Here is a 12,829-nt window from a genome sequence, read left to right as displayed (position 1 = left end):
TTGTCATCCACAAATGTAACAGTATTTCCACAATGTCTTTATTCAAGTCATTTATAGAATTATTAGGCTCAAGTCAGAGAATAGAAACTTGTAAGAACACCAGTAGAGATCCCTGTCCAGGCTGATGTCTATCTTCAAAAGTTCATTCATTTTAATCATTCAAAAGTGTTTACTAAGCTCCTGTTAGAGAACATCCACCATATGAAGCACTGGGGATACAACTGTTAATAAGACACTGTCTCTGATCTTATGGTATTTACAGTGTTCTACAAGTAATTGAAATAAATGTAACAAAATTATATAAGTCTTTAGCTAAATGGGCAACCTTGTGTTCATTTATAAATGAATATTCTTTAACATGATGGTTTGTTCATCTGAAAATGTGCATTACTTTTATCCAACCATATTGGCTCCTTTGTTCCATAAGGGTATCTTATGAAGTAATCGCAAATGCTCTACTTAAGATACATTATATCTAGAACAATGCCCGGTATACAATAGATTCATTTTTTTAAGTGTTAAAGCCATTCTTCAGTAATATAAAACTTAAACTGGTTCCTTTTAACAGAGATACTCTAAAGTTATATAAATGTGTGTGTGTGTGTGTGTGTAACTAATTTATAGTGCTGCTTAAAGTTTAAGCAATTACTTAACACACAGTAAGTGCTTCTCAAATTTTAATGTATATATGAATCACTTCAGGATCTTGTTAAAATGCAGATTCTGATTCAAGAGAGCTGCAGTAGAGTCTAGGATTCTGCATTTCTAACAAGCTCCAAGGTTATACCAATGCTGCTGGTCAATGGAACACACTTTAAGTAGCAAGGATTGGTAGAATTTACCTTTTCCCATCCTTGACAATTGGGATAACATCTGTCTTGTCTGGCTCTTTTCCTAATCTCCATGGGTTCTTAATGACAAATATAAATTATCTTAATGGTAATTGGGTTAACACATGCATGTTTATTTTTTATTTTAATACATCGGAATAAACTTTCCCCATAGACTAGAGTAGCCTTTATATAACTGTTTTCTTGCTGTCTTCATATCTACCATGGGTTTTGGGTCCCTTAATCTTCTTTCAACCCTTTCCAATGGAGTGACAACTCTCCTGGGAAAGAGGAAAGAGTGAAATAAAAATTGATCGGACTTGCTTTATCTCTGCAATTGACAAAACTATATCACCTAATCCAAGAGGACAGAGAAGTCAAGTCACCAAGGATATGCAACAAGTTAGCAATAGCTTCAGATTAAGAGCTGGGATTCTTGATTGTTTACTGATTCTACTGGTATAGCCAGAATTAAAGTCCTTAGTTTCCATATTTTCACTTAACATTTAGCCCCAGTGCCTTCTCCTCTGATTCTATAAGTAGTAAGAAGAACTTAATATTTCCCTTCTTTGAGTAGGAGTCAGAATGTATTTTAGTTTTGTTTTTATATGATCAAAGCAACTTTAAGAAAACCTAATAATCAATAACATTACTATGTTGTAAAGTAACATATTTTATATTACTGAATATCTTAAAGGAGAAACAATGCAAGGAGAGGAGGAGGAGGAGAATGGCAGTAGTAGTAGTAGTAGTTCAAGGGATGCCAACAAAATATTTAAATATGATTTTCCATTTACTGTATCTTTTTCAGATTTTTGGTTATTTAAAATGGAATTCTTATACAGTGATTTTGTTTTATTCATATTATTGTAACCACTTTTCCCAAGAAATACAAATTATTTAGCAGACTTGTCCATTTCCAAAAAGCTCAAGGTTAAGAAAAATTGTTTTAAATCAATTAGCCACCATTTTCAGTACAGTCCCCAGCATTTAGACGTAAGTGATAAAAGAGAAAACAGTTCATTAAACTCTCTGGTTTAGATCAATGGCCACCTCTAAAATCTCCAATCAGAATCCTAGAGAACCAAATACTTGGAATAAGAATAGGGGCAGACCTATTGCCAATCTAATTCTCTGGGGTTCCCTCCACACACATTTAGGTCCCATACCTATTTTTCTAAGTACCTCAGACATTTTTGGCCTAGTGATTTGGGGTTATATTCTGGTTTTATCCTGCCCAATTAACATGCCCATAACTAGAGGCAGATGAAAAGTAACTGGATCTCATGCAGCTTCTATTTCAGAAGAGTACTCAGCTGAAAGGAGCCTTCTGTTCTCTCAATTATGCCAGTCATCAGCTGTATAATCTTGGGCAAATACTGAAACTATAGTTCACCTCAAAGGATTGTCATTAGGATCAAGCAAGACAATATGGAAGTAGCAATGACTATGGGAGACAGCTAGTATAATATGAAGATATGGATTTGAAAGACTTCCATTCCAGCCCTAATTTGCCATAAAATAGCTGTATTACCTTAGGCAATCCCTGTTATCTTTCATCAATTACAATGGAATAACTAGTCTATCATGCCTGTCTGGGTTGGGTTCTTTTGAAGACTGAATAGAACAGAAATTATAAAATGTCTAACATAAAACAGGCTATCGAAAAATGATTATTACTTAAAAGCACTATACAAATTTAAGTGCTATAATTCCTTACAAAAGATATAAAATTCATACTATAGAGAAGTCACAGGGCAAAGATCTCCAAATATACCAACATTCTATTCTCCCTTGCCTAAGTTTTATTCCTCTTTTCCCCTTTTTCCCTCCTATTGTTTTTAAGATGGAACTATTTGGTAGACTAGAGAAAACTGGTTTTCATAGTGTACATTTCAAGTGGTCATGAATTTTCCAGGCTAAAAATTCACCACCACAAACCACACACCTGCAGAGGAAAACCTCTGAATTAAAAAGGGAAGTTCCAACATTAAATTTGCAGTTTATATAAAATCTTTTAAATAGAGTTATGCTGGCTTACATAAAATTTATGGTATCGACCTATTTTATATTTGTGTGCTTATGGAAATGGAAAAGGTTTTTACTTCCACCATCATAAAACCAAAAGAAAAAAGGAAGGAAGGGAGGGAGGGAGGGAGGGAGGGAGGGAGGGAGGGAGGCAGACAGACAGACATATAACTGTGTTGAAAGTAAATCCAAAAAATCACAAATAGCCTTAACATTACCATCCAGGAAAGTCTGTTCAAGATAATCAATGATCTGAGTGGCCTCACAAATAATGTTTTCCCCGTGGATAAGGACAGGCACTTCTCCAGTTGAGTTCAAACGCATAAACCAAGGCTCATTGTGCTCACTCAGGGGCAGACTTACATCATGTTCCTCGCACTTCAATGCCTTTTCAGCAATTACCAAGCGCACCTGAAAGAGTTCACACTGGTTACTACAACACATGTAGGCTTTCAATTAAATGACATCCCTGGATACTATTAAGCAGCCTTTCTGTGCTTCCCTAAGTTATTATTATCAACATTCTTTTTAACTATTCCCATTCTAGGAATTAACAAGTGAGATATATTTTAGTGGGTCTTAATCCTATAAATTAGAGGACAAAAAAAAAAAGATTGAAAATAATTCTGGCTAAATTCATTCCACAGTGACTCTCCATCACCACTACTTTCTTTCCGTCCTAAACCTAAGTATGTGTCCTCCCCAGACAAGACTCTGATATACAGATGTGTTAGGCCTTGTTGAAGAGAGCGAATGCGTACAAGAAAAAGAAGGAACTGTAGATTATGCGGTTGCAGGAAGGCGCTTCCCTCTGCCTCACTCCCCAAGGCCCAGGGCACAAGGCCTCCGGCCCAAATACCCAAAGTGATGCTTTTTTTCGCATTTCATGAGTGGCAAAGCCTGAGTCATAGCCTTTCCATTTCCGACTAATTCTCTGTGCTCCCCCACAAGGCGCATCCCCGTCCTCAAGCGAGCGCCCGCCCGGCTTAGGGCTTCGGAGGCCCGGTTCTAGATGCGCCGGAGGACCGGGGAGAGCGCTGAGGGAGCTGTCCCGGTGCTGAAACCCGATCCGCGCCGCCCGCCCCAGCAGAGGCCTTTACCTTTTGAGAGCTGAAAGAATGTGTCCAGTGGTACAGAATGAGCCTAACCTCTGCGTCCGACTTGCCTTCCGCCATCAAGGGCGCGCCCCCTCTCTGCTCCTCCTGCCTCCGAGACATTTTGGGGTGCGCCGGCGCTGCAGGGCCTCGCCGGTCAGCCCTTTATTTCTCCCACCCACACCACCCCGCGAAGCGTCGTTAGTTTTTCCGCGATGCCTCTGGGAGCCGGGAAAGAGGACTTCGCGCGGACGAATAGACCACTGGGAAATGTAGTTTCCACCGCCAGAAAGCTGCAGGGACGTGTCCGCAAAGATGCGGGGGTGTCTTCCTGCCAGAAAGCCACTGGCGTATGGAAGTCACATAGGAAGTGCAAATGGACTTTTTTAGAGGAAACCGTCTAAAATACGAGTCCCTGAATACTAAAGTTAGTAATGAATAATGTTGGCTGCAAATTACTCATTGGTTTGGTGGGGTGGGGTTATGGAGTAGAAGTTGCTCAGGTATAAAAGCAGCAATTTCCTCTTGGAGGATTTGTGCCCTTTGCAGAAGGGAAGTTTCGGTTGACAAAACAGGATAAGGATCCATGAGTTTTCATTAGAAGATGCTCTTATGGAGTCATGCAAAATAATAAATGATAACAGATCTTATAAATGATGGCAAGTTAAAATAGCCTGGTTGCTAAACACAGAATTTTTAGGGCGGAACTACCTGAGTTCACGTCCTGGTTTTTGAAGTGGAGGTAATAATTCCATTTCCCCCATAAGGTTTTCCTGACAAATAAGTAAATACAACGTTAAACACTCAAAATAGCCTCACATGTGTAGACACTCAATATTATTCACAAGTTCAGTTGCTTTATAAATACCCTCATAAGCCATAGTCAAAATCATAATTTTATACTAGTCTAATGATTGTACACCTCTTAAAATTTGGCATAATAGTAAATTAATAAAAATTCTCCCTTAGTAAATATGTATTAATATGACCATAAAATGAATCCCTGTATAATTCATTCAGTAAATACGTAGTGAGCACCGACTACATTCTAAGCATGGTGCTAGGCTCTGGGAATACGAAGACCTGACACTCAAGATGTGTCTCGTGGCAGAGACAACAAATAAATAGACAACACAACAGAGATGATAACTGTCAGTCTTAGAATGAACACAAGGTTCTATGAGAAAAGAGAGGCAAGTATGCAACTCAGGTGAAAAGAGATAAAATCTCATGAGGTACTTCCTCCCCTTTACAATATTTCATTTGTTGTTCTCTATAATTCTTTTATAATTTTTAAATATTTAAAAATATCTTTCATACTCGTAAGTTAATTCAAATGTTACAGCAAAAAATGACCCTTATCAAATTTGTTTTTTTATCCATTTGTTCTTCAGAGTAGAAGAGGAAAAAGCAAAACTTTGAAATCAGACAGAGTGGGGTTTAAATTCTGGGTCCACCCCTAACTTGACCTTTCTTGAGCCTTCACTTCCTCATGGGTAAAATATGGATATATAAAAATATATGCCTGCTGTGGGAATTCAGTAAAAGATTGTATATAAAGCACTTAAGACATGGCCTGGAATATAGCAATTGATGAAAGCATATGTGGAAAGCTCCTCCATGACATTAAGAGAACATATTATACTTTCTCTTCTCTCTTAACGGCCTCAAGATTTTTACAACTACCTATATAATCCTCCATTCCCACTCCTCCTCAGAAAAACTTTATTTTAAATTCTTCCACTTCAGATTCCAACACATGCTATACAGTTACCTTTCCTTAATTAATTCAATCACTTCAATATCTGAATAGACTCAACACTCTTGGCAGGTCATCTGTCACTTGCCATTGAAAGTGTTCTCATGGGCACCTGGGTGGCTCAGTCGTTAAGCGTCTGCCTTCAGCTCAGGTCATGATCCCAGGGTCCTGGGATCGAGTCCCACATCAGGCTCCCTGCTCAGCAGGAAGCCTGCTTCTCCCTCTCCCACTCCCCCTGCTTGTATTCCTGCTCTCGCTGTCTCTCTCTGTCAAATAAATAAAATCTTTAAAAAAAAAAAAAAAGAAAGTGTTCTCACAATAAATCCCACATATATAAAATACTGAGTACTTTCTCTATCACATCTTCCCAGTCACAAAGCCTTAGAGCAAACATTGAATGAACTGATTGATTACTGTGTTGGTGTTTAATATTAAGCATTCATAGATGTCCTTGGGAGTACAAATGTGTACATGGCTTCTGAAGGGAAATTGATCCATATGTGTCAAAAACCTTGAAAATGGACATAACTTTTTTTTTTTTAAGATTTTATTGATTTGTTTGACAGAGAGATACTGAGAGAGGGAACACAGCAGGGGGAGTGGGAGAGGGAGAAGCAGGCTTCCCGCTGAGCAGGGAGCCCGATGCGGGGCTCGATGCGAGGCTCGATCCCAGGACCCTGGGATCATGACCTGAGCTGAAGGCAGATGCTTAACGACTGAGCCACCCAGGCGCCCCAAAAATGGGCGTAACTTCTAACCTAGCAATTCTTCTATTTGCAATTTAAGGACATAACTTTTAGCAAATTCCAGCAGTTGGCTGAATGATAGATGGTAATGGTAATAGAAATTTTAGCTATGCACACAGCTGCTGAGAAGAAAGACTGCATTTCCCAGACTCCATTTCACCTAAATGCAACCTTACGACTATATTCTAATAAATGGGATAATGGATGTGCCACAGAGAAAGTTCTGGGAAGTTTCCTTAGGAAAACTGTTAGTCCTGTGCCTCTTCTTTGTCCCATCCTGCTTCTGGGAGGGTGGATGCTTATTTTGGACCATAAGGAAGGGACCCCATCTCAGGGATGGCCAAAGCCATGAGCTGGAGGGAAAGTGAGCCCCTAAGGATATGGAGCAGAACCACCACACTAATCTCAGTCTGCAAACCTCTAAACATTTACTTAAAGGAGAAATAAAGCCACTGTTATTTTTTGTGATTTCCAAGTGCTATTGCCTTAACCTATCCTCACTAATATAACAATCTTGTAAAATGTAAATGGCTTGTATTTGTTTATGCTTCTACATATAGTAATTTTCCAATAAGCGAATATGTGCTGCTTTTTGCCTCTTAAAGATTTGAATGTCAAAAGAATATCATTCAGCAGATTAGATAAGGAAACATTGTGGTGTTTGGGTTTTTTTGTTTTGTTTTAATCAAGATAGGGGTAGGAAAAAAAACTGTTACATCGACTTTCATCGATCTATAATTCCTGTTATTTTCCATCTCACTAAAAGCCACTTGTAGGTAATATGAAAACTTTATTACCCATTTACTTGTTTATTCAGAGAGTTGACTAAATCGCATGTGTATTCTGTAGCTGTATACCTTTGGACATAACATTTGCTTGTGGGCTCCTGGAGAACAGGAGCCAGATCCAGGTCAGTTTATTTCTTCAATATGCATTGTAGACTTTACCTGTCCCAGGAACAGTGCTAGATACAGAAGATATGGACTTAAAAGCCATAGTCACTGGGAACTCAAGTGTGGAGAAAGAGAAATGAGATTTCAACATGTGTGGTAATTGCTTTGATATCTAGGAGATTATAATAAGAATATAGACAAAGGCACCTAAGAGAGACAGTCTTCCCAGAAAAGGTGATGATCTTTACTGTAACTAGTACCATACTAGTGCAATTACCAATATATCCAGTGTTGCATCTCCTCTTGCTCATACAGGCTCATGAGAGCTGACTGTTAAATTTTCAGGAATTTTATAAGCTGGATGTTCAACCCAGCTATTACTGAAAATTAAATAAAATTGAATTGCATTTAAATGAGTTATTTACAAAATAAACCTAGCAAGTGCTCAAAACTCACCACTTCCTATTTTATTACATTTATTATCTATACTCGAGTTTGTTTTTGTCTATTATATCGGTATGATGGAAGTCACTTATACGGATGTGCTACACTGCATGTCTTTCTAACTCCCTGGTCAGTGATATCATGTTAGTAACTTGAAACTGGCCATGGTAGGGGTATTTACATTACAGAAATCGGCAAGTACTATCTATCATGTGTTTGTTTTTTCAAGAAAGCTGGTTGTTAAACATTTACCAGCACACCTCTGAATGCACATATCTTATTTAATATTGAATAAATTGTTTTGAAGATGATGATCAAAAGAACCCTGAGTATATTTTGAATTTATTAATTTGTACTTGGTACAGCTTCAGTTCTGCTTTCTCCATTTCTCAGACAACCACAATGCTATTTCCTTTTCATTCTCTTCACTGTGGTTAGGGGGAAAGTAGATATGAACACATCTATCAGCCCACTTTCGAACACTGAGCACTTTCTCTAGCATCCTCCCAGCAGCAAAACCATGAATCACAGTAAACACGGAGTGCATTGATTATTGCACTGGTGTTTAATACTAATAATACCTCATAAACAAAAGGCATAATGTTGAATTTTGCATTAAAGACCACGGACCACTTTCTTACAGTCTCATTTGATCCTCTTCGTCGCCTGTGAGGCAGCTACCATCCCAAATTTAGAGTTGAGGAAATAAGGTTTAGTGACTGAGAGACTAGTCTGAAATCCTATAGGAAGTGAAAGAGCTAAAACTCAAACATGACTTTTCGGACTACTCACCAAGGTATTATTTTCTACTACAGTATGCTAGCTTTAAGCCAAAGAGAGAAAGTTATGGACTTTCAAGCTTTACACAGCCTGGGACAGATTTTGAGGAAAATGTAGCCACCTTCCTGACAATTAGTCCCAAAGTTATATACACTTCTGTTAAAGCACAAACTGTCATATCAAATTACTGTTTATATTTCTTTCTTGTGTGTTACATTCTGAGCCTTTTAAGGACAAGGACCCAATGTTACTTATTTCAGTATCCCCAGGAACGCAACATAGTGCTTGGGTTGATGCTCCAAACTGCTTTTTAATTAATAGAGAAAAAGAATAGGTAGCCATCACCACCATGAATAGCAGCGAGTAGTGATGACAACAAAAAATAACAATTAATAGGGGCACCTGGGTGGCTCAGTCGTTAAGCGTCTGCCTTCAGCTCAGGTCATGATCCCAGGCTCCTGGGATCGAGCCCCACATCGGGCTCCCTGCGCAGCAGGAAGCCTGCTTCTCCCTCTCCCACTCCCCCTGCTTGTGTTCCCTCTCTCGCTGTGTCTCTCTCTGTCAAATAAATAAATAAAATCTTAAAAAAAATAACAATTAATAATAAATTATAGCCTTTTTAGTTCACTGCTGTAGAAATTCAGTGTGTAAAGGTAAGTTTATTTGACAGAATTTGGTATTTATTTACAAATCTGGCCTGTGGATCATGGCTCTGCAAATGAACTCCCTTTTAATGTTAATATTTATTGACATTCTTTATTCATTTAAATATTTGAAAGAATGGTGCAGGTGGATTTGATTGATGTTAGAAAATAATACATCACACAACCTTTCTGAGTCTGAGCCACCTTACCTATAAAATTATGATAAAAATCCTCCAGATATTCTGGCTACACAGATATGACCAGTTTGGGAAAATTCCTTGATCTACACAGTTATAATATGTGCCCTTCGGTGTCTTCCGCTTCAATCAAGTCTTGATTTATCATAAAGATCTATCATGGTGGAATGATCTATATATTTATAAAAGTGATTATTACTCATAGTCCTATTACTCATCTATTTTGGCAGGTATTAACTCATATTTATATATACATACATATATTTTTAATGTATGTCAACTAAGCCAGAGATCTTGAAACCTGACAAATTGTTAATACTCTAGGTTTCTGATTTTACTTTTATGAATGACCACAAGAGGTCTCTATTTTTTTAAGAATAATCTGCTTTTTTTCTTCCTTCCTTTCTTTCGTTGTTTTTTTTTTTTTTTTTTTTTTTTTGGCTTTACAAATTAGAAAACAGAAATGATGGTATTCTCAAGAGGATATATTTAACGAATTAAGCTATCTCATTCAAAATCAAATTTTCCAAAATGAGAAAAAAAATCCTTTACACATACGTAGAAAAACAGAATTGTCTCCAATTCCTCCTGATAACAGTAACATTAACACTAAGTACCCAGAAGCTACTGGGCCCGCTCTGCTTTGACCCATGCCAGTTATCCAACACACGTGAATTGCATAGAATTTGTAATTAGTGTGCATGTAAGAAAAATGGAGAGGGGGTCCTTATTTAGAAATTATTTTGAGAATGCTTATCTCAAAGGTGAATAGTTCCTGTTGTCTGACATTCTCAAGCATCTGCAAAACTCTAAGTTATTATCTAATTGAATGAGATAAAAGTTGGCTCATGGAGTACATTGATTTGGTAAAATAATTGTGATTCTGGCTAGTTTACCTGAGCTCTAATGAACAGGACTCCTGTATTTGATTTATTGTAGTGGTTCTCAAAGTGTGGTCCCCTGACAAACAGATCAATATCACCTGGTAGCTTGTTAGAAATGCACATTCTACTGAATCAGAAACTCTGGAGCAATTGGTGTTTTAGAAAGTCCTTCAGGGGGCGCCTGGGTGGCTCAGTCATTGTCTGCCTCTGGCTCAAGCCATGATCTCCAGGTCCTGGGTTGAGTGAGCCTCCATATCCAACTCCCTGCTCAGCGGGGAGTCTGCTTCTCCTTCTCTCTCTGCCCCTCCCCCTGCTCATGCTTGATCTCTCTGTCTCTGTCTCCCTCTCTCAAATAAATAAATAAAATATTTAAAAAAAAAAAAAAGTCCTTCAGGTTTTTCTGATGCACTTAGGGTTTGAGAACTACCAATTCAGTGTAAAATTGATGAACCATTCCAATTCTCCTTCCCTAATTTGCCCCATCTCTAAAATTTATAGAGCAGAATCATGTCTGAAAACATGACTTACAGTGTCTGGAAAAAAGGTCAAATAATATGAAACCACTTCCACAAAACAGTCTGATAAAACCCCATGGTGCCAAGTCACCATAGTTTATATGCTCAAATGCCAAAACACCTCCACTTTCCCCTCAAAAAATGTAGATTACTCCCTGCAGCCTTCTAAGCAAAAGCCTCAATGACCTTAGAATAGCCCAGATGCACTTTTGAAACTCTAAAATGTTACCTCTGGTCTTTCTTGCCTCCCAGAGCAAAATAATCGTATTTAATACCAAGTGCAACTTACTAATTCAGGAGGCTCTAGCTGTGAGGTTACTGTATACTTATAATAATTTGATTAATTTTCTAGTCTCTCAAAGAAGGACTACTAAGGTGAATGTACTAAATTCTTTATTTTTAACTAGAGAATTCACTTTGAGCTATATTTCTGGTAGAAAAAAATTTGACATATATGTCCACCCTCTCTCATCTATCTCTACTGTGATGAATGGTGTACATTTCAGAATAAACACATGAATATGAACCAATATATAATTTAAGCAAAGATGTATTTGCCCTACATGGTTGCTAATATTTTTTTGGAGTGCTTACTGTGTGCCAGGAACTATTTCAAGCCCTTATGTGTAGATTGTATTTAACACTTGCAAAATCCCTTAAGACAGGGAGAAATATCTCCATTTTACAGATGAGGATATTGAGGCACAGATAGGTCAGGAAATTTCCCAAACTCCCACTATTAGCCCCAGAAGTCTGGTCTAGAGATCATGTTCTTACCACTGCAAGAGGCAGCCGCAGGATATGGGAGACAACCATAGGGTCATCAGCTCTGATTTCACTAGTCTCATGCAAATAGTACCTACTCCTTCAGACACTAATTGTGTTAATTCAGGAATTTTTTGCCCAAGACTGTTTAGAGTTCATACAAAAAACGAATGACAGGATGGAAAGAATATCCTCCTAAAACTAAACCAACACTTACAAATTTGAACCAACATTCCCCTAGTAATATCTAATACCCTTCTAAAAGTTTACAAAGTGCTTTAAGAACAGTATTCATTTGATTTTCCCAACAAACCTCCTTTTAGCAATAAGGAATCCGCACTGAGATATGATTTATACCACCCCACTAATAAGCGGTAGACCAGGAACTAAAACTCAAGGCTTCCAGCTCCCCAATCCTATGGACATCCTACCCCATCTCACAGCTCCCAAGAGGCTCACCTCTTGCCTCAGCCTAGATATGGACCAACCCGAGAGTACTCCATTATTTATTACATCACAGTCTGACTTCAGTCCCCTTTCTTGACTTTACAATGAAGGATTTGGACATGCTGATCCAGTACTGTGGGGTCCTCTCATTGTCTGAGTTCAGTGCCTGAGGTTACACTTCACTGTGCAACTTGTCCTTAATTTAGTGTCGCCCTCCACTGCAGTCCAAAGCCTAGCAATTAAGAGCTCAGACTCTCAAGTCAGAGCTGGAAACAAATCCTTGCTCCACCACTCACAAGCTATGTGATCATGCAGTCCATAGCTTCCTCACTTATAAACCAGGAAAAATAATTGTGCCACTTTCACTGAGATAGATTGTGGATTGATGGTGATTTATAAATTGTTAAGTATTTAACACAGTGTTTAGCATAGGATATATAAAAATTATAACATAATAATGATAGGATATAAAAGTAACTGGTATTTTTTAACACTCTGGCTAAATGTTAACTATTCATGTGGTATGTTCTCCAGTCAGAGGAGTTTGGCTGCTAGATTAGCTGATCCTTGGAATTTCATTTTTGGCAATTCTCTCTAATGATTTTGTGTGTTTTAGACATTTATACCTCAAAAATACATATGAAAGCATCAGCATTAAGTAGGAATTAAATATTTCTTTTCTTTTGGAAATTAAGTATTTCTAATGAAAGAAATAACAGTAAAATATTTAGATACTATGCATAGATCCACACAGGTTCATTTCTAGACTTTATGCTCTGCCCCCTGGAGTAGATCACTAAAAG

At 37.9% G+C, this 12,829-nt stretch overlaps 1 protein-coding gene across 11 annotated transcripts in view; it reads right to left on the bottom strand.

Annotated features, from left to right (window-relative positions):
* Positions 1–12,829, bottom strand: part of GDAP1 (ganglioside induced differentiation associated protein 1) — a 45,522-nt gene that overhangs the window by 14,283 nt on the left and 18,410 nt on the right. For 3 of the 11 annotated variants that reach the window (XM_035011377.1, XM_035011378.1, XM_035011381.1), the window contains one exon: positions 3,077–3,269. The exons of 1 other annotated variant lie outside the window; for it this stretch is intronic. In XM_035011377.1, coding sequence (XP_034867268.1) covers positions 3,077–3,269 — 193 coding nt within the window. Of the gene's footprint in view, positions 1–3,076; positions 3,270–3,958; positions 4,076–4,663; positions 4,726–12,829 lie in introns of those variants that run through there. 7 more of the 11 variants (XM_035011379.1, XM_035011380.1, XM_035011383.1 and 4 more) reach the window with 5 other exon arrangements.

This window comes from Mirounga leonina, unplaced genomic scaffold (genome assembly GCF_011800145.1).
Source record: "Mirounga leonina isolate KUSES-001 unplaced genomic scaffold, KU_Mleo_1.0 Mir_165, whole genome shotgun sequence".
Lineage (NCBI taxonomy): Eukaryota > Metazoa > Chordata > Mammalia > Carnivora > Phocidae > Mirounga > Mirounga leonina.
The sequence above is the reverse complement of the archived record's forward strand: the minus strand, read 5'-3'. Positions and strand labels throughout refer to the sequence as shown.